The following is a 23,682-nucleotide window of genomic DNA, read 5'->3' as shown; positions in this document are numbered from 1 at the left end:
CAATAATCTACATGCTAAAACTAGGCAACTATGATATACATTTTTCCTGTAAACACAGGAGAATAAAAGATGGACTGGTATGATTAAGTGACTTAATTTTATAGCCTAGAGAGAAAGAGAAATAGATAGAGGCAGATAATGAGAAAGGGAGAAAAGAAAGATATATATATATATATATATATAATATAAGGATAGATTAGATTGATAGATGAGAGAGAGAGAGAGAGTGAGAGTGAGGGTGAGAGAGAGGGAGAGAGAGATAACGATAGATGGCAGACACAAATAAAATGATGAGTGAGAGAATAAGAGAAAAAAACAAAGAAAGAAGAAATTCGTAAAAAGTGAGTAGATGGATACTTTGAAAATAGTAGATAGAGGTAGAGAGAGGTATAACGAGAATAATAGAGATACGAGCTAGACAGACTTGTAGAAAATTAGTTAGTGAGTGTGATCGGATAGTAGATAAAAACAAAGAAAGTAAGAACTATGTAAAACATGAGTAAACAGATATATAGATAAATAGATGGAGAGAGAGAGAGAGAGAGAGAGAGAGAAACGAGAGAGGGACAGAAATTGACAGACAGTCAGAAAAATTGTGAGTGAGAGTGAATGGCAAATGGGGGGCCGCGGTAGCCGAGTGGTTAAGGCGTCAGACTCTCGGCTATTAGATCCCGCGGTCGTGGGTTCGATCCCCACCGTCGCCTCTGGACTTTTTCTGACGCCTAAGGGGACCGGTGGCCGCAATTGAAAGAAATTGACACGGCACTCATCAATGGAAGGGGCGGGATCGGATCTCAGCGACCCTGAATTTGGTCCCAACCCCCTTCAAAAATGAGTTTCTTCGATGGAAGAACACCGGTACAACGGGGGCTCAAGTTCACATTTGTGTTGCGAACCCTCCCCCAAAATATGGAGCCGGGGATAAAGTACAATAAGCTGTACAGCTCAGCTGCAGTACTCAGGAGGGAACTCCTCCAGTCCCTGGTATCCATTGAAAAAAAAAAAAAAAAAAAAAAAAAAAAAAAAGGGAAAAAAAAAAAAAGAATGGCAAATGAAAACAAATAAAAGCAAGAAATATAGAGATAGAGAGGGTATGTGTGGCAGAAGAAGCTTTACTAGGAAAGGATAAGTAAATAAAGAAACAGGGACGAGAAAAATTGTCTTTATCATTATGTAAGAAATGAATGTAATGTGAATATTGAATGTGGGTTGTTGGATTCCTCATTAACTCCACCATTTTGACATTGACCTGCATGCATTCATCTAGGAAATGTGTCTTGCAATGAGTTGACCTTACAAGGTATTGTTGTGTGAAAATAAGGCTGGATAAAAAGGCTGCAATAGGAGTTTATAGTGTCATTGTTTATACAAAATAACATATTTTTTTTAAACATCTGATCTCCTTCTTTAGTCTACCATTCTTAATCACGAATGATCTGTAGTATTTAGTTTTTGCAGTTATTTATTAGTATTGTATTATTTGTGTCATCGGAAGATCTTCACAACTATCGTGGATATCGCATAACTGGACTATGTTGGCATGTTTTGTCCTATTGTTGATGGTGAATATAAAACTTGCAATTATCAAATGAAAACTATTTTATTTAAAACGGTTCTTTTTAGGTAAAAGATGCCTTTACTCGTGACAATCAGTCTTTTCGGAAAATGGAGCAAAGATTTGGAAGAGAGCTCATTATCGCAGACGGTATCAAATCCGCCGTTGATCTGGTCATGTCGAGGATGAAAACGTTAAAAGAAGAGACCGCTTTAGAAATGGAAAATCACGCAGAAGACATGCGTGCGATAATGCGCAATTTTCAAGAGGTCGCCGATTTCCAAGTCTGCAGCCCCAACAGGACAGAGCGAGTATACAGCGAAATCTGCAATTGCGTCGAAAACAGGCCAGCCTTTCCCGATTACAACAACGAGACGTTTTCGTTGGGCCAGAGCAAATTCAGACAATGGAGTCAAAATTACGATTCTCTCTCTTCGGACGTGAATAAAACAAGAGACCATATCAAAATGATGCAAATCGAATTCAGGAAAAGTGAAAAGGTGTGTAAAAACATTGTCGACCTTGTGAGAAAAGAAGAGTGCACGTGGGAAATAAACAAGAGAGCTAATAAAACATTCGAAGACATTAAGAGCGTACAAGACAAAGCTAGTAAAATAATTCTCGAAGTAAAGGAAGTACTAGAGAAATTCGTAGACGAAATATTTCAACATAAAACCTCACAAATGAACGATTTAATGGCCAAGATTGAAAGTTATGCATGCTGTTTCGATAGAATTGGGCTGAGGGTGCAAAACCACGAGTGTGAAAAAGGGAACAGCACACATTTTTTAAAGTACACTCGAACCCTCGCTGGAGAGCTGGAAGAAATGAAAATATTTTTAAAGCACGATTATAACGCTACAAGAGTCCTTTTAGACAATATGTACAAAACGGACAGCGACGATGAAAACGATCATTTTGACAGTGAAGCACGACAAAAATTTGTAACAAGTGCGTCAGATCATTTGCCAAGACACAAGAAGAAATATTACGGAATTGAACTAAAAGGGAGAGATTCTTGGCCAAGCCGATCTGTTTTCACGGAAGAGCAAAACGACCAGTTACTCATTGCGACAAATGTCAAGAAACGTGATACGGAATTTATCGAAAAATCCTCAGAAAACGAAATGGAAAGTACGACCGAGGCGCCGACATCACAGCCTAAATTAAATATGAGCAGAGACGTCGAAACGAATAACGCGAATAATATCCAAGGGAATTTAGCATCATTAAAAGAAAAAGAAACTGAAAACAGTAAATTAAAAAATACCACACACTTTGGAGAAATTACTACTATAAAATTCGACAATATGCTCTCCACATCGCTACCACAACTCCAAACGACCAACCATGAGAATTCCCCTTTGTCCCAGACCACAAGCAATGTTCATGAAGATGTCACGCTGTCGCAAGAAACGGAAAATCCAGTCACTATGTTAAAAAATACCGCAAGCCATCCATCAACAGAAGAAATGACTACGTTGAAAAATACAAATGGAATGCAGAAGTTACAGCCTCAATTAAATGATTCGGAAAACGTTAACTTGACCAATGGTATCCATAAATCGAAAAATTTCTCAATCGATGTAACAAATAGTTACACAATGGAAGAAACGAGTACTTTGCAAGATTTAATTATGTCAACTTTGTACCCACAATTCCAAGATAGTACTACCGATCTAGAAGGCACTGCTCACGAAACCTCGAAAGCAAATTCGAATGAAAGCACTGAATTCAAAAATACTTCATTCGATATGACAACAAATCTACCAATGACAGAAACCCTGGAATACAATGCAAACAAAACAGAAAGTTTCTAAACGCAGCTGGCTATATAAAGAAGATTCACTATGGTGTGATGAAAAATCGCCAATTACAGTAATAAAAATATAAAATTTCAGGTTTAAAGCTTTTCAGTTAGACAAAACTAAGCTCCAAGTTAAAGAACGAAGGTTACTGTAAAGTGTAATGTGATGGTTAGGGATGGTGGTCATGGGATGGTCATCAGAAAAGCTAGTAGACTGAAGGCCATTAAAGGTTTTATTGAGGTACTTGATTAGGTGTTTAGAAGGTGACATACAAATTTTAGATATTCGGGAATCGCTATGACACTTTGCTTGTCATTCATTCATCACTTAAACGAAAATGTTTCCAGGGCTAAGCTGGGTTTGAAGAGAATAAATAATTTTCCCAAAAATTCTTACATAGACGAAGAGAAGACTTCTTACATACACCCTTGCAATCAAAATACCATGTTTATAGCGTTTTGCGATCCATAATTTGTTATACAGTCCAAATATGAGGCAATAACTGCTTTGAGGTCTTGAAGAGGTCTCAAAAGTTAGGTTCCTTTCTTTAATAGCTTTTTGATGTACATATAAGAAGACAGTAATTTTGTTGTATATCATGTTTTTGGAGGAAGTGGCGCATGAATAAAAGGTAAGAGGCGAAGGTAGGCATCAATCTACGAGCCGAAAGTCTAAAGATCCATCCACCATCTAAATTCCTTATTTGAGCAGTCGATTGGAAAAGGAACTCGTAAACCACGTAGTTTTTGAGAAAAACGGAAGAAATCAAAAACAATTTGTTGCCTTTTTTTATGTAACTGGACCTGCTGAGTGGATTAGAAAAGGAATTAAGCTCGTAAACCACATCATTTTCGAGAAAAACGCAAAAAACGAAAAAATTGTCTTTTCCCATGTAAATCGACCTGCTGAGTCGATTGGAAAAGGAATTACTCCCTCAAGGTTCGGCGGCGTGAATTGTCCAAGCCTTTAAGAATTCCTCAATATTTGTGGCGTCGTCCTTTAGGCCGAAGTAGAAGGGTAATCTCGAACAAAAATCAATTTTTTTTTTGCCTTGGGACCAAAACCACGAGAACAACCAACAACCACCACCAGTCAATACAGAACTAGGCCTTGATTTGTTTGAATAAAATCCTCTTCGTATGTGGACTTGGGTTCGTTTGAGGAAATCTCCAAGAAAATCCCAATTTGACGATTTCCTGTACGTGTACGATTGTTTCCTGTACCCTTACACGCTAACAATTCGGCTACGCTATCCCATAAAAATGTAAACACAATCAAAATCCGAACACTCGTAGTTCGTTTTTATTTCAAACTATATTTTTACCACTATATACATTGTAATGTACCTTGTAATTATTATTATTATTGTTTGCGTCTTCCACAGCAAAATTTTTGATTCTACCACTATATACATTACAAATTTTCTATCTATAAGAATTTAAAAAATTCTATCTATAAAAATGTAAGATCTATCTATCTGGAACAAAACTGGCGTAAAAAATAACGAGTAAATAAACATAGGTCTTTCAAAACCCAAAGAGAGATAAAACTGAATTATTATAAAAGACTGGAATTATGTTACAATCCTATATATTTTAGATAATATTAGTTTTGTATTCATTTTTTAGGCTTTCAAACGATACTTTATACATACATAGCAAAGAGAGGTGTTCGTTTTTTCTCATCGAACTGTACTATGAAGCTATTTAATAAATTACGCAATGGAGCTAAGACTTAGGTAAAATAAATATCTATTTTGACCTTTTGTAGCAAATAAAATAACAATTAAGCTTTTGTTCCAACGTGGAAAAAAGCTTTTAAAGCCTGGTTTACGACATCTAAAGTTAAACCCGCCTGTTCCGCACAAAACAGTCAACGTCGTACGGTTTTTAACACTTTTGCAAAAATATAACAAAAATCATCTATAAACAAAAACTGTCGCGATACAGCAAGACGTAAATTTTCAACCAGATTCACACATTTAGCTGAATATTTACGAGTTTGGTTAGTAAAAAAAAAAATTGTCATGTGCTTTACAAATGATTCTTTTGTCATAAACCATCGTATCTTATCGTACATAGTTTTCTAGTCTGTGCCAAAATTGATTTTAATGTGTTAACTCATCCTAAAATGAAAAAGATAGTATGCAACAGGCAAGACGACACACCAATTATCACATAATTCACTTTGGCGAGATCAAAAATGAAAAAAAAAATAAGACCTGTTCAGTAACGTCATTTTTTCTTCTTCTATGATGCCAAAAATATCCAAAATATAGTTATAAGGATGCTTTTGAGCAATAAGGAAATTATTATTATAATCTCAATACAACCATACCCACCTCGGTATCATCATCACACCAGAGCAGCACTCCTTTTGCTCAAAAGCGGTAGCGACAAAGTCTACAACGCGATGGTACTTCTGAACAGTCGAATGAAAACGTCTGAACCCAAACTCGTCGAAGATAAGATTACAGAAATGAAGGTCGGGGGGAATGTTTAAGAAGGGGTTTTTGTAGGATTTTGCCAATTATATGCTAGTGTAATTTTACATAGGTTAAAACAAAGAATAGGCGGACCAGGAATGATCTTTCATTCTTTATATTATCATTATTTCACATCCATTCTTGAAATTAGAAATTAGTCGTTTTTTTTTTTAAATTTATTAGCTAAATGTGCCCTCTGTACTAGTAGTACGTTTATGTGGGATCAAGTGGCATAGCGCAATGTCCCAAATTTATTTAGCCTTTCATTTTTATAATACACCTATTTTTTAGTTTTTGCAAATGAGTTTATTATCTTTAACATCCTAGAATTCACGCTATCTGGCTTACAAAATTGTTGAATAAAAAATAAAAAACTCTAATTTTTGACAGTTTTAGTTTCATGCTCTAGTAGCAAAAAATAGGAAAATTACACTTTTTTCAAAAGTTTTGTAAACCGATTTGTATAAATTCCATGATGTTACGTGTAATAAATCCGTTTACACAACGAAAAGATGTAGTGTTTTAGTAATGAGAAGTCTACCAAATTTAGTGCCCCTATCTTTGGGATTTAATTCGTTATTTTGAAGTGCATTTAACATCAGGCGAACTTTACTTGAAAATTATTGACTGACCTGTTGAATAATTCGATGTTGAAGAAAACGTACTCCCCGCTATCGATCATATTGAGCTCTTCGGCGACAAGAAGGATTTCCCTAACAGTCAAAGGGTCAGCACATACGACCACAACTGCAACAAATAAAAAAAAGAGAACATGTGAAAGAACTGTCAACAGAATAAACCAATCTAAAAGGATAAAATTTGTACATGCAAACACTAAATACTACATATATAAGGTTTTCTTTTCACATTAATGAATTCGCTCTTTTACCACAACAAAAAAAGATTAAAACATGCAATTTTTTCAGTCTTATTAATAATCTAATTAGTCAAATACTATTTTTTATCATAGATGATCTGAATAATAAAAATATTTGAAATATAGTCAAATTTTAAAATTATAAGACTAGAATTAAATATTAGGTTTTTCTTTCCATCTTGTGTAAAATTATTTAAATTTACAGTAGAATTAACATTTTATTAGATAAGGCGGACTTTATGAAATAAAGTTGTGAAAGGTAGAAATAACCGGAAAAGTGAGATGTCTCGACTAAAATTAAGAATAAGACTTTAGAAAATAGGTTTTTGGTCTAATTAGACAAGTAGCACCTTCTGAAATATTGACGTCAATTCACAGTACAAGGAACATAACTGTAAAAACGGGAAAATTCTGCTGTTTCCTTGACCGAAAAAGCATTCGCGCAGAGTGCAATAAGTAACAATAAAAAAGCAAAATGGCAAAACCAACGTTTATCAACAAAAGACGTTTACTTAACAATACGAAAGAGGCAAATATAAAACCCTACTGCATTTCTTTCATTATTACGTACAACTGACTTGAGCAGACATTAAATGTAATTAAAATTACCCTTTATTGCTCTGTCAGATTGTTAAAAATTATATATATATATATATATATATATATATACATATATATATATATATAATTTTTTATGTGCGAGTTATGGAGTTATGGTTTTCTGAGTGAAACGTTACGGCCAACTAAACAGCTTCGGTTTCAAAAAAGGCAGTATGTTTAACCTCATTGGTGGCGCGTAAGGGCCTTAACCGGGAGGAAATTTATCGGAAAATTGCTTTCCGTCGAAACGATTCCCAGAAGACTTAAGGCCCGTGTCTTTTTTGCAAGGAGCTGAGATGATGAAAAAAAAAATCATTTGAACCATTTTATTAAAACAAGATGCTGTTTTATAGTTTTAATACAACAGAAATATGAAAAATTTTCTGTTTTGATAAAAGTGTGATCCATCCTGTATAGTATAATATTAGTATGTTGTAAAATTACATACAATATTCGGTTCCGAGTAACTCATCCTCTAAATACATTTGAATTGAAGGTACTGCGATGTTAACAGTCATTATTATTTAGGTGGTGCTGCTGTGCTCCCAGATTGCGAAATGAAAAAATAAATACGCAAGTGATAGAACAGAACGGATTGGATGATATTGAACATAAAACAAATTATTCCATAAGACATCGCAAATTTCATTTAACCATTTCGACGAAGGACATTTTAAATAATTTTATGCAAAAGTTGCTTCCTTCCGGTGAATTGCTTAGATTTCGAGAAGAATCAGAGTATTCGACCTGTTTAACTTAAAACAATTATTCCAAAACAGGACAGATCAACATATTGTTTTAGGAATATTGAATTTAGCTGATGTGTTAATTTCGTGTCAAACTTTGTCAAAAGATTGCGAATGTCTGGATATAAATCTGTACATATATGCTTCTATTTCGTAATTTTTTTTTAAATATTGAATGATTGACACTAAGTCCAAATTGGTGGTTTGGTAAATTTTTGCCTTTTCCAACATAGGGTTTCAGTCCTTTCAGCAAAACTTTTGTAAATATTTGGAGTTTACTGAAAGCAAAGAGATGGGTCAATAGAATGGCACTTCGTGTGGTGGACTAGCAGGTTTTGCTATCACAGTTTTCTCAGGAATTTCATTACACAGAGTTTTCATACTGACCAGCCATTTTAATTTCAGACAAAGCAAAATATAAAAAAAGCTGAATTCTAATCCCCTTTATTATTTGTAAAGTATCTATTAAAAATGTCTTTTCTACCCCAGATATACAGAATGACCCAATCAACTTTTATTTTTCCAAGCACAACCTCCAGATTTTTGTTGCATATTCTTAACTTAAATCGTTTTTTAAGAAAGTTTTTTTTATTGAAATCTATCAAGAATTTCCCGAGCTACAGTTTTTTAAAATAATTGTACAGGGGATTGATATTTTTGGTTTTTACCCACTTGAAACTGATGAACTGCTGTATTTGGTTGATGCAACATTAATGAAGGGTGTGGTGATTAGTGACCGTTAATCGATAATTATTCAGAAATCGTGAGATGCAGTCTTGTGTGATGTAGGTTTCAGAAAAACATTTTGTTTATCGTGCCAACATTTCGATCTTTATTGAGATCATCTTCAGGGCTCAAAGTGTTTGTCTTCTGGGTAATTGTGCCATTCTTGCGTATCGTGTTGAGAGTGCCCGATGACACGATAAAGAAAATATTTTTCTGAAACCTACATCACACCAGACCGCATCTCACGATTTCTGAATAATTAATTAAGGGTTTGAAATTTTGTTTTATTTTCCCAGATTATTGTCATGTAAACAAAGATAAAACCTCAAATCTAATTAATGGATTATAATAAATATTTTTAACTGTTATACTTTATACAAAAAAATTTAGTTTATATTTAAATTTATAAGCTGCGGACTTGTGAAATTAAATATCTCCGAACTAGATTCTCGTCAAATTTATTTGTACGAATTTCATTTAAACTTGAGCGAAGTGAGGACCAAACCGCACGTACCATCAATTCAGTTTGAGGGACGGAGGTAAGCATTAGCGAATGCACGACGCACAATGGTTTTCAGAGATTTCGATCAGGACAGGGAATGTTACCTTCCGTTGTGGACGACGACCAACTCAAAACATTGTTTGAAGAAAGTTCACGTAAGGCAACACGGGAAATTGCGGAAGATCTTAGTGTTGACCACTCAACCGTTGTTTGCCATCTAAAGCAAATTGGTAAACAAAAGAAGCTTTACAAGTGATTACCGCACGAACTAACCGAAGCCCAAAGAAATCGACGCTTTGAAATTTGCCCCTTTTTTAACGCCATTAAAACGACTTATTTCCTTATCGAATCATCTTGTGCTATGAAAAATGGATTCTGTGCGATAACAGGAGGCGTACAGGTCAGTAGTTGGGCAAGGATGAAGCGCCGAACCACTTCCCTAAACCAAATCTGCACCATAAAAAGGTTTGGTGGTGTTTGGCTGGTGTTGTTCACTATAATTTCCTGAATTATGGTGAAACTATCACAGTAGCGAAATAGTGCCAAGAAATTGGTGCACAGGAAACTGCAACGTCATTGTCCAGCATGGGTAAACCGTAAAGGGCCCATTCTTCTTCACGATAACGCCAAGCTACATGTCGCAATGTCAACCCTACGGAAACTTACGGACTTAAGATATGAAACCTTATTCACCCCACTTCTCGCCTATAGACTTCCTCCTTTTTAGGCATTTTGATCACTTCTTGAGAGATATTTTTTTAGAGAACATGGTGAAAACGAAAACACCTTCAAAAACTTTATTGTGAATCGAAATAAATATTTTTACGTCAGCGGAATAAAGCGCTTATTACACGTTAGGAAAGATGTATAGCTTGTGAAGGAAAATATTTCGAATAAAGTTTCTATATTTTATAAAAATTAAAAATAGTTTTGTCTGCCTTTTTAAAACCTGCATTATTTTTGAACCGGCCCAGTAAGGTTTATTAACCCTTCCCCAATGTTCAGGTCTTACACCTAGGACCTACCCTGGCTTTATCTCTTCTTCCGAAGAGAATACAAATATTTCCAAGGTAACTTTCCAAACCATAAATTCTGGGCGACCTCTCTACATTTTGCAGTTACTTCGATATCAAATCTTCTATCCTCTCTCTTAACACCCAATGACCTACCTACCTCCTCATAAAACATCCAAATTTGAACGATCCTTCCTAGCTCTAGCCACAAACCTTTGGAATTCTCATACTTTGCCACTCCGCATAGCCGCCTCCCCTACCTCTTTTAAATCCTTCCTGTACAAACACAGCAACTCCCTCCAAACAGAGCCAACATAGTCCACAATATTATTAGGTCCTTTAATACATAAGAAAACTGGTTTCCTTTCTTTTCTCAACTTTTATGTTTACAGTTTGTTTAATTAATTGAATATGCACGCCATGCATGGAGACACAAATTTGAATTGGTCTATCATTAATTCATCATCATTAATTATCAATGTGTGGTGATTAGTGACCGTTCGTCGATATTAGTCGGAAATCGTGAAATGCGGCCTGGTGTGATGTAGTAGTACTCACTTTGAGTGAGTAGAAATACTTTGATTGAATATAAAAAATATTTTTTGCATTGTATAAATTCCCTTTTTTCCACATCCTACATGTATTTGTTAAATGTGAACAATGTTTGTAAATCCCAGGCCCTGAAGATGATTTCAATAAAGATCGAAACGGTTGCACGATAAAGAAAATGTTTTTCTGAAACCTACATCACACCAAACCGCACGAATTCCGAATAATTAATTATCAATGTTGATACGACACACTACATGTCTGGTTTAGCATCAAAAATCAGTCTCACCTTTGTATTTTTTGTTTGTTTTATTTAATTTACTTATTATTGTGCACTTTGTATTGGTGTTGTTTGTTTTTATTGTTTTTTGTAGCTACTAGCTTTTCAATTATTTTTTTTTCTTTATTTTTTATTTACTATTATTTATTTTTTATGTTTATTTATTATTATATTTATTTTATTTATATTTTTTTAGTTTTCTTTATATATTTTTAAAATTTCTATGTTGTTTTTTATGATACTTGCAACAATCTCCGGCATACAGTTTTAAACTATGCTTGTAATGCTTATAAATTTATTGTTGTTGACCTTTATCTTTTGTTGTAAATCTTTATCTTTCTATCTGTCTATCTATCTTTACAGTTTGTGGTTCGTGGTAGCACAACACAAAGAATTCTTACTTTCAAACGGTTTTTTTTATAATTTTTATTATTGTACTACTATTTCTATACTTAATATCATGTGTTTTATGTCAATTTATTTCACTATATGTTAACGTCAAATTGACATTAATTCCAGAGCCAGATTTATATATATTTTTTTTTAAATGTGATCTAATTGTATTCTTAGGAGACCCTAGTCTCAGAAAAAAAACGTTCTCTCTTTTTTCGCCGTCCAGCTAATAGCGGATTTGATACACAAATCTAAAAAAAAAAATGCTAAGAAAATTAAAAATAATTTGAAACAGCTATATCGATGTTACAAATCTACACAAATGTTGCGTTTAAACAGAATGCATTGGTAAACACAATTTATCGTTTTGACAATTCTCTTCGTCCTTGTTGTTTACTTGCACCTTGAAATAGAAACAGTGCCTAAATACGAAGAGTAAAAAATTGTTTAATTTGAAAAATCAACAATCTTCAATGAAAACACAATTTTCATAAAAAATAGAAATACTTAAAACTCTTTTCTGCACTGAATAAATGCATCATTTTCAAAAATTTGTGTTTGCGATGAGTATCATCTGTTGAAAAGACAAATCTTGGAGGTTTGGATTGTTTTTGATTTTTTAGCTATTTCCTTGGGGAAATGCTTAGTAAAATATCTATATTTTCATTTGAATCGTTTAGGACAGTACGTGTAAATATTATTTGTTTTTATTCGATAAATGGCTTAGCTTTACGTTACAATATTTGATATTTGGATATATATAATGTTGAATCCAGTAACGAGGATTTCCTTATATCTAAAGGGGCCGACATTTCAAATACAGCTGTAAATTATCATCATAAATAAGTACTGAGATCGGATTTTCCCTTTGACTAGCCCCTTTTGAAAAGCCGTCCTTGATAAGATCCTCCGTTAAAAATATTCTCTTGAGAAAAAACCTTGTATATTGTTAAATGACCATTTTTGTCCTAAATTTTAAAAATACAATTTGTATAAATTACAATCTCTCAACGTGTGCAAACGTCAGGTTTCTTGAATTGTACCAAGAGGACTTTACAACGGGTAAACATCTTCATTAAAATAAAAAAACACCTGACTTGTAAAGCTGGAATAACGAGGCAATTTATTATTTTTCATTTTAACTGGAGAAAAAAATATCAAAAGGATCTCCTGTCGCTCTTACATCACTCTTGGAATAATTGTGCTATTTAGTGATCGTCCAACGGAGATTGATGGATGTTCTTTGAAAACTGTCTATCGGTAAAGAGGAATTTTACAGCGGGGAGATAAACTCGATCTACTTGGGTCGTTTGAAATAATACCTTTTACACCATTATTGCCGTTTTATGACTCCAGCCCAATATGATGATCGGGGCATGCACTCATATTTTGTCCTCGTCGCCGTAGTAAATTGATAGATAATAAAACTGCGTACAAGGTTATTACTGAATGAGAACGTACGCAAAACTGATTCGCTCAAATTTTAAAAAAAGTTGTAAGCTTTTTAATTAACTTAGCGGGGCGGACCTGACCATTGTGATCCGTCGAAAAGTCCAATAAAAAATATTTAATGTACGGTTGTTTCCTCTCTGTTCAGTTATAAGGATGAATATTGAGATGGAACAAATACCCCAACTTCTGTTTAAATTATTTATTTGTTGAGTTCGATTTCTGTGGCTTCCGCCTCTCCTCGTCAATCTTTACACTCGTTTCGTATCCGGAAACGCATGTATGAATCCGGATGAAAACACTGAATAAAAATTGAAGAGGGGGAATCGATCTCAACAAATATATAATTACAACAGAAGTCGGGTTTTTCTTCTGTCTCAAAATAATAAAAAATATGATTTAAAGGAAATGGCAGTTGGAGTGGTCCGAATCAAGAGTTTCTACGTATGAAGAGTACGGTCGATAAATGGACATCGGAGGATGCGAGAATAAAAGTTTAAATATAAGGGTTGAATTACGTACTTTAGAACAAAAGCACACGACGGGTCCGGCATATAAAAAAGTTTCTCGATTGGACGGTGGCATTTCTTGGCTCCATATAGAGAGCATGTAGAAAGCCACCCGATAAAAAGTAAAACGTAAAGTAATACCCTCCTGTATTACTTAACGTCCAACTACCCGTTGGGAGTCATGGACGAGACTTCAAACCACTTTACAATAAATTTTTCATACTATCGTATAATCAAATAAAACTGGAAATTTTACCTGCTTGCGGTTCGTTTTCAACCAAACTGAATAATGAAACCTGTGCACATACCGGTTTAGATAACTGTGAAGATAGAAAGAATCTAATTTCGATCCGGTCTAGGTAACCTTAACAAGTTCATTTTTTTTGTTTTTGTAATTGGCCTTATGATGTGTCAAAAAATCTGGAGGCGACGGTAGGAATCGAACCCAAAAACGCGTGATCGATTAGCCGAGTCTGACACCTTAACCAGTCGGCTAACACCGTCCCTTTTCTAGCTTTTAGTTAATTTATAATAGTTATTTAGTTCCTTAAAGTGGAAATATACATTTTATAGCGTCACTCTTCTTTTATTAATCTGTTTATTTGTTATTTTTATTAATTGCTAATAAGTGTTGACCTTTCCCGATAAAAGGTTAATCTGATCTAGATGTTGTTGTTAGAGCTAATCTAGATGTATCTAATTCTATCATCTAGATTAGCTCAAATTCTATTCAAGTTGGCAAATATTTATTATACTGTGGGGTGATTGGTGACCGTTAATCGATAATTATTCAGAAATCGTGAGATGCGGTCTGGTGTTCAGAAAAACATTTTTTTTATCGTGCCAACGTTTCGATCTTTATTGAGATCATCTTCAGGGCTCAAAGTGTTTTTCTTCTGTGTAATTGTGCCATTCTTGCGTGTCGTGTTGAGAGTGCCGCACTGAATGTTTGTTTTTCTGAAACCTATCACACCAGACCGCATCTCACGATTTCTGAATAATTTATTATACTGTTATTTAAGCTTAAAGAGTATTGTTAAATTGGATAAAGAACAGAAAACGAACAGGAAATAAATAATTGTCCAAGCAGACTGTATATACAGAATAATATAATATTTTATCATAATTACATAAATGCGGGGACCTTATTACAAAGTAAGTATGTAGGCAAAAAAAGGACGATTAATCTAACTCGTTTAATCGCTCGCTTAAAAAAAAAGACAAAAAAAATGATATTGCACAAAAATCAATTGTAAATTTTCAAATTCCGGGAGGAAAACGAGTCCGTTGTTTACACCCATCTCACTGGGCTGAGTAAAACTTGAACAATTAGAACCCGAGTTTTATCGTCAGAAGTGGGATCAAAGAACCCCTCGATGCCCACAATAGACATTGGCTGGATCAAGGATGGGGGTTGTTGGACCGTTACCATATATCCGTCCAAAATAATGTAATAAATTCTATTCTCTTCGAGGAATAGTTATAATTAATCCGTTTCTATTTCATTTTGCGAAACTTCGGTATGAAACCACTCCCTTGGATAATAGTAGCCAAAGTGAACGTAGAGAATAAAGATTTTATTGGGTTGTCCGGAAAATAATGCAGGATTTTGGTATTAAACAAAAAAAAAGAAACTAGTTACTTTAAAGCAATGTTCTTTAATCAAANATACAAATGAGTAATCCTGTAAACGTAAACAGAATATTTTATATAGATTTTTTTTAATGAAAACTTAAAATCCTGCATTATTTTCCGGACAACCCAATAATAGTGTAAATACAAATAACTAAAAAACAACTTATAATCTATAAACCACTTATAATAATAGAAAAATCTTTAGTTTTCCAAATTATTTAATTGCTCAAATGTACACGGCGTAGTATTTCATCAAGTTCCACAAAAATAAAGAAGTTATAAACAAATGATTTTCCATGAAACTGGTTCGCTCCTCAGATAGTGAATACAAGCAAAATAATAAAAAATGAATCCTTGTTAACCTCCACTTGAAAGTGAATAACGTTTATTAGCGATAAGGACCACTTAATGTGCAATTTCCGGATGGTCGGGTTAGAGAGGGTCAAGACGTCAATCAGTAATGATCGAACTGCTTGCAACTTCCAGACCATGAAGGTAATCTTATTATGAAGTGAACTAAGTAGATTATTTGCCGAAATTAAAAATAGTATTAAACAATTCAACAAATAACAATAAATAGAATTAATTTGTATAACATCTTAATAAAACGAACATACACAAGAAATTAAATATTTAGAAAAAGGGGTAGGCGTGTGGTTAGTTGGACCGGATCGAATTAGCAATGCAAGCGGTTCTGGGCTCGAATCACCGCACTAAATGTACCATCTTAAGTAACTTCATCTACTACTCGATATTTTCCCATTCTGTAATTTTATTATCCCTAATATCATAGAATTATCGCTAATTGGTTTACAAAACGTTTTAACACATTGACTGCAAGACCCGCTTTTTCTTTACGGGCCGGTATTTTCTGAAAGATTTGAAACAATCTGAGCGCTTGACGCCAAGATGTCATGGGCAGTGTTCGTGGCAAAAAGAAATAAATAAATTCTGTAATTTTTGTACAATTGTTTTAAAATAATTCCATATGATCGCGCCAAATATCGCGAATTATAATTTCCCTCCCCCACAATCATTCATGTTGTTGTCTAGTCCTGTTTGCTTCCGTTCGCTTCCATACAGTCCACTAATTAATTAGCCTAAACCTAAACAAACGCCTCACATAGTAATACTGCAACAAACCTGAGCGCAGGGAATTGAACTGTCGGGTTCAACCACCCTCCGAAAATTTCAGTGACTTTGGTTTAAAATCCTTCGAACCGTGGCTAAGGCCCTTCCTTTGTATCTAACCTTACTATCCACAAAATCCCATCTGATCCTTAGATAAACAGTATTTTATTGTTCTTTTAATTACAACACTGTAAATGGAATTAAACGAGATTAGAAATTCGTGATTTTAATCAAAATTATTACGACTAAGTTTCTTGAGTTAGAGGACATATCAGGAAGAAAAAATAATGAGATAGTTGATAGTCTTGCAAAGATTCGGGCAAAAGAGGGAAGTATGTTCGACATACCTTTCCCCCTTGGAGATGCATGGTCATTTTTTCGTAACAGTATTTGGAGAAATTGAAAGGAATATTGGGAACAGATCCAGTTTCTTTCAGACAGTGAATCTCCAAAATTCCTTGGTATTGACAAAAAGAAAAGAGTGCACTCTAATCATCAAGCTAAGATGCAAGCACCTAGTTTGCGGGGGTTTTGGAGTTAGGGAAACCCTGTAATGATGTCAGGCCCTCAAGAACTTGGAACATATATTATATTCATAGAACAATAACTTTCAATGACCTATCCAGAATGCGAGACGTAGAGAAACCATTCAATTACTTATCTGTTCAATTCTATTCTTGTAGAAGAATTGAGGAGAGGTGATACGTCCGAGGGTGAAGGCTATAGCCAAAAATTTGGTTTCAATGAGTTTGATTCTCCTGAATACCGAAGAGGACCCAGTAGGGATGGGGCAGAAGGATGTTCTGATTCGTACGGAAAGGTATTTAAGAGTCAGATGGAATTTTGAGGATAGTAAGGTTAGATACAAAGGAGGGAGCTTAGCCACGGTTCGATGGATTTTGAACCAAAGTCACTGAAATTTTTTGCGGGAGGTTGAATTCACTAGGCACAGGTTGTTATAGTACTACTATGTAAGTGAGGCGTTTGGTTAGATTTGAGAACTTCCACCTGTGTCAATTGGTCTTTTTAGCTGATTACATCGTAGGTGGTTGTAGTAGTGACGTTAAATGCAATCCCCAAAAATACACCTTTTTCATTATATTGACGACATTTCGACCTTTACTCTGTTCTTCAAGGCATAAAGACTAGTGATATTCCTATATTGTCATGTTTGTTAAGTGTACATGTGCTAAAATGAGCTACAATTTCTGTTCAAACGTCCGATAGCCACAGTAATAAAATGAGCTCATAAATCATACAGTGTTCACACCATTCAGTTTTTTTTTTTTTTTTTTTTTTTTTAATTAATGAAACAAAGTTTTGTTACAAAGCGCGATAAGCAAATTAATCAAACAGCACACTGATTTCAAATCTTGTTTAACTTAGTCCCTTGTTGTCGGCTGTTTAGGTTCCTTCATGGTTTGAAACCCGTCTCATTATCCTGTTCGAAATAACTTTGGCTAAATTACTCGAGAAGGAAAAGGAGCCGTCCCCTGTTAATTAAACAGATTAATTAGAAAAGAGAGGGTACACGACATGGTAAAGGTAATCGATCCATTACATTAACCAAAAGGGCGAATAACTGGATAAAAGATAAGGATGTTATGATAGGATAGAATTTCCTTTGCAATCAGTATGTTCTTCTGAAAACCTTCTGAACCGATTTCGATGAAACTTTCATACTACGTTTGTATTGGTGCACGGCGGATTTAGATGATATAAAACAGCCATATAAATATTGGGCGTCAGGGTTGACAAAAAATAGAGGTTTTAGCAATTGTGGCGTCCATTTTCACAGCTGTCAACTGTCCAGACGGGCCATCAGCATCCGGTATGATACCCGTTTCCCGCGTCTTTCAAATTCCGATTTGGAGGCGCTAACAGTCAATAGTCGCAAAAACTACACTGACACTCTATAGTCGCGACAATTACTTAATCCGATATAGTTGCAAACTACTGAAACAATATAGTCGCAAAAACTACAAAACTGGTTTCCTGATGTAAATATACGAAGATACAAACTTCACCGTTGTATCTTTGTTATAGGCAGCAAGGGTGTAGGTAGGAAAACGAAGAACCCAGCGTGTGGCGTGACCGACGACCGTTCCACTAAGTCAAACCACCAAAATTAAGAAAAGGGCTCCAGGTGAGCTTTATTTAGTGTCAAAGATAAAGACGGCAAAAACCGATTTTGTTTAATAGATTTGTATATATAAACAATTACAAATTATGTAAAATATTATTGAACATTGTTTTACCTTACTTGAACAGTTTAAATTAAATGTGATCCGTAGTGCTGTTGTTTTGCCTCTTGGATTTATGAACATTCTGAAGTTTACAAAATGTGAGATTGCAAAGTTCCGTAATGTTCAGTTTTTCAATGTTTTGTAATGGTTAGGGATGGTTAGGGGTTTGTAATTAATTGAGATGATTTTGCCGTTTTAAGGATAATCGTTAATCTTACATTCCTCTTACATTTTGTTTTTTTGACACTGCTGGTGTCGATTAGCTGTTCTGTTTGCATGTTGTCATTTGCACACAGAATTCCAGTTGAAACACGAAATGAAACAGGAAGAAAAGCACAACGAAATGAACAAAATATGTGTTATATGCCACACTCACGTGCTACTAAATAATAACAACAGCACGAAATAAAGCAAGTCGATTACAGAATTAAAACAATCTTTTCCCTAATGTGATCAAAACGAACAACGTGTCAATCAAATGGTCGGTGTTGCATTTCAGTATAATTCAGATTTTATTCTCGATGCTTACCGGTAATTTACTGTAAATTACAAACTGTAATTGCGGGTGGACTGCGAGAAGTGATAGGCACAACTCTGCACATGTATGGTTCATGCACAAACATCTGAGGATTTGAGCTTAAATAAATAAATAAAAGTTTATGAAATAAATAAACCAAAATAAATATAATAAATCAAACAACGTAACGCATATTATCACACGTTCCAGATAACAGAAGAAAGAGCCTACAGAGTGTCCCGCCTGAATTAATAAAAGAGGAATTAACCGAACTAGGCCACAATGTAAGGAATGTTACACCAGTAATTCACCCAGCCACTAAACAGACCCTACCATTATTCTTGGTGGACCTACACCCCAGTACTAACAACAAAGACGTTTTCAATATTACTACCCTTTACCGGACTGGTAAGCGTTCCAACCTCCTCAATCGAATTCTCTCTTATTACCGAGCTAGCCCAATCCCGCTACAAATCGTTCCATTCCAAACTACCCCATCATCCGAACCCTTTCGTCAAAAACCTGTCATCAACCTCATTACCTAATAATCCAAACAGAAGACTGAAGCGTCGGTGGCCCCGCGACAACCTTAAAACTTGACGTCGGTCTCCTAGGATGGAGTACATCACGTTCATCGTATTGACTTACTAACGGCTACCATCACTGGATGGTAGCTGTTCAAGCTTTCGAGCTACCGTTAATGTGTAAATATTATCTGTTTTACTTGTTGCGTCGAAGAATGCAGTTGTAAAAAACAAATAAAAAGTAAAAAAAAGCATATTTAAACATCCAATATGATGACCAAATAAAATCACTGATATCAACATTCAATTGGGTTCATTTAATTTGTATATATATGCTCCTATCTAGCAACAGCACTATGTTTATTGAAAATAATGTATTACATAACTCTTTTTATTATCTCCCTGGGCAACGCCGGGTTATAAAGCTAGTATATAATAAAAAGAAAGTACCTTCAAAAATATTTTTCATACAAATTTATGAAAAGGACATTTTTCGATTTTTTTGTAAATTGTTCTTAAACAAATAACTTGGTTCTGTTTAAAATGTTGAACGTATTTTATATAAAAAAGAAGGCGTTAGTACATTTAAAAGTCATTGTTTGTTACATTTATTTCTCCCTAATCTGGACTGATCCAAATCCGTGTATATAGCATAACAAAAATATTAAAACGACCATTTATTTAATTAACAATTTGATTTAGATTTAACGATGGTTAATATACACATTTTTTAATTATATTAAGCTTTCGCGTGATTCAAGTTGATGATCCCAGTTGTCAACGTAATTAATATAAACGTGTCCACAGGGGAAAAAATTCCCCTGAAAATAATATAATAAATTATTAAACTCTTTTTTCGTGTTCATTGACTTTTTTAAAATAAGTTTTATGATTCACATAAATCTACATTCAGATTGCTACGTAGTTTAAACTTTGAGCTGCCAAAGGAGCTTATAGCGCTGTGACCCAGAATATACTTATCTTCTAAAACAATGGCTAAAGTTTTAATTCTAAGAAAAAATACTCATTTCTCATGAAATTGACCAATTTTACCTTTTAGCTTTATCTTTTTAAAGAACTCAACGTTCTATGGGTTGTTATTTGGCTTTTTCAAGCCCACACAATAAAATCAAAAGAAAAGAAGATAATCATATTTCTGTAAATTTGATTAAGTTCGTTGCAATATAATCATATTTATGTATATTTGATGTGGTTCATTGCTTCCATAGTCAAATATTATCATTAATCAAGTGGTAGAGCAGCGGCGTATTTAGCCGAAGGTCGCGGTTCGAATCCCGCTTTCGGCACTAGCTTTTTCATTTCAACCAATACCTTACATAAAGAAAATTTTGAAAGAAGTTATTTGGTCAATCGGACTAAGAAATATAATGGATTATCATTATTTCTTCATTTTTTTTTTTTTTTTTTTTTTTTTTTTTTTTTTTTTTTTTTTTTTTTTTTTGTAGGTGGCTTTAGATGGAAAAAATCTAAATTTTTTGTCGTTCCGGTCACCCTTTATGATCAGGCCTTTTCCGTAATTAGGATTATGAATGGTGTAAAAACTGTATGTTAGCTGTTGCTAATGGGTTTTGTAATGTTAAATGTGATGTATTTGTATATTTCGTAGTTTCCGGTAAGGCACTAACAAATAAAAACGCCTACACACGCACTGACACACGGGCACTTGCTTTTGTGGCAATGCCACCGGATGTGTCCGGCATCTAGAGACTCGTTGCTCGATGTGTCCCACTTAATTGAGGAGTGTATTCCTTGGCCCCATATGGAGAGCGTGTAGGAATGTCACCCGATATGAGAATACTTGAGCCTAGTAGCGAGTATCCCCCTATTCCGATTTTTGGTGGAAACAGGGTTGTTTTATTTTATATAGTAATGATAGTTTTTGTGTACCTAGCGTGTGTAGAGAGTGAATTTATTAGTGAGAATGTACTCATTACCGTGAATGTATGGTGTGAGGAGAGGGGCGATGGTGGAATTTTGAGTCAAAAGGGTGAAGGAGGAATATCGAGTACTCCACCAACCAAGCTGAATGAAAGGTATTTAAGTAGGAAAGAGTGTAATTAATAATTAACGTGAATATGAATGGGTTTGGAATTGCACGCGTTGGATGCTGAATTGACCTAGCTGTTAACAGAATCCCTCCGGAGCTGACTAATAAATGGAATAAGACCAAGATCTGCCTTCGAACTGCCAACACCCGGGGTGGGCGATTCTCAAGGCCTGCCGGCAATTTATTGTAAATTGCAAAATCTGGGATTGCATACAGACTGCGAGATGTTGAGAATTTAAGAACTCTGTATATGTATTTATGTATGTACGTGCATGTATGGATTTTTGCCTGACGAAACCAAATCACCCCCTACTACCTTGTGTAAAAGATTTGTCGTCGATCAGAATTACACAGAATACTGAAGAAGGCATAATATCTAAACAGGTCTGATAGACTAGAGATGACAGGTAGAACAAGATCGTAATCATCGTGTTCATTATACCGCCTTTTTTAAGATAAACTTTCACAAATTAAGAAAGAGGTTTCCTTTGATGTCAAAATTCTAGTATTTACATCAATTATTCGCTCACAAGGTTTCTACCCGTATTCTAGCGTATGAGGTACCAGGTAAATTGCAATGATTAAAGAAAATTTCCTTGCCATCGGTCACTCCAAACTTCATATTACTCGTTGAAACTGCCTTATCTCCTGTATTTTCATATGCTCCCTTTCTTTATGTAAACTACTTTTTAAAGACCGTATCTAATTTACAGATTTTCTTTCTCCCAGAATTATTTCACTTCGGATAATATAAAAAGCATTTTGTTTCAACGAGTGGAACATCTCAAAAATATTCTTGTCACTTCTTATGCACCTCACAATTAATTAATATTTATGAAAAGTATTGGTCAAGATAAAAAAGTCAGTGTCACGAGCGGGATTCGAACCCACCACCTTCGGCTAAATACGCCGCTGCTCTACCACTTGAGCTTCAGAGACTTCAATCCGCTCGGACACTAACTTCCCATCTCAACCTCCCCTCTCGAATTTTCCCTCCTTTTTGCCATTTTTATCTTGACCAATACCTTTCATAAATATTAATTAATTGAAAAATGTTAATTGGTCAATCGGACCACGAACTATAATGGCACCTCACAATGTTTTTCTTAGTTCTTTGTTATTTATTATTTCTCCCTTCTGATAGAAGTAACATTCATCAAGAAAGAAAGTCTGTCTAGTCATCGATACTTATTACGTGAGTTTTACATTTGAAATAGTTTAGCCCCTATTTGTATTCCGCTATCTTGGAGAGTTGACTAAAACGTTTTGGCTCAAGAGTAACTAGGCCAATGTGTCTCGAGGGTTTAATCAAAAACGCTCAAGTACAACAATAAATAAAAGAGTAACAGAAGTTTAACTCACCCTATATAATAACATAATATAAAGCACATCAAATCATCACCCGCCCATTGTACAACAAAAACCTAAATCTGTTAGTGCTCTCGACTTAAAACCATGCATTTAAGAAATAAAACTGATAATTAATTTTTGACCCAAATTTATTGTTTCATCAAAGAAAACAATTTAACAAACAAATTGACTCATTTGACAAATGACTCTGGAAAGAGTGAAATAGAACTTATTTTCAATATTTTTATCGCTAAAGAATGTAAAAAGATTATTTACTCTATAAAAGTATACAACAAGTTATTTACCGATGTGATCAAACGTCCGACTCCGTTTTCTCATGTTATATTTAAATTTAACCGTTTAAATTGGTTTGTTCTATTATTGTGCAATTTAAAAAAAAATATCCATCAATAAATACAATCCTTTCAATCAGATCATTTAGTTTTGTCCAGAACTCCAAAATCTTCAAGCAGAACGAGAACAAACAGAATCCAATTTGCCAAATGGACGGACACAGAAACCCCAGAGAAAATACGAAAGATTTCGGCATACACCTCGAGAAGTGCTTGGAACATTATTGGAAAAAGAAAGATCCTTAACATGGTTTTACGTGCATCGCAGTGTTCTCGACAAAGGCCTGAAACAACGGACTTCCATCAAGTTTGGCTTCCATTTGGGACCAAGATCTATTTATAACTCTTGTACAGAAGAAACGCTAA

General features: G+C 34.6%; 2 protein-coding genes across 5 annotated transcripts in view; one reads left to right on the top strand and one right to left on the bottom strand.

Moving 5' to 3' along the window:
* Positions 1–23,682, bottom strand: part of LOC106670312 (atrial natriuretic peptide receptor 1) — a 501,739-nt gene that overhangs the window by 317,443 nt on the left and 160,614 nt on the right. For all 4 annotated transcript variants that reach the window (XM_024228825.1, XM_014400509.2, XM_024228826.1 and 1 more), the window contains one exon: positions 6,481–6,595. In XM_024228825.1, coding sequence (XP_024084593.1) covers positions 6,481–6,595 — 115 coding nt within the window. The remainder of the gene's footprint in view (positions 1–6,480; positions 6,596–23,682) is intronic.
* LOC106670314 lies at positions 1,379–3,463 on the top strand. Its single transcript, XM_014400513.2, has 2 exons — positions 1,379–1,562; positions 1,624–3,463. The coding sequence occupies exons 1-2, from the start codon at positions 1,533–1,535 to the stop codon at positions 3,373–3,375; spliced, it is 1,782 nt and encodes a 593-aa protein (XP_014255999.1). The 5' UTR covers positions 1,379–1,532; the 3' UTR covers positions 3,376–3,463.

The sequence above is a fragment of the Cimex lectularius genome, unplaced genomic scaffold (assembly GCF_000648675.2).
Source record: "Cimex lectularius strain Harlan isolate CLEC.00 unplaced genomic scaffold, Clec_2.1 scaffold165, whole genome shotgun sequence".
In the NCBI taxonomy this organism is placed as follows: Eukaryota; Metazoa; Arthropoda; class Insecta; order Hemiptera; family Cimicidae; genus Cimex; species Cimex lectularius.
Note: the sequence above shows the minus strand (reverse complement) of the source record. Positions and strands in the feature narration are given on the sequence as shown.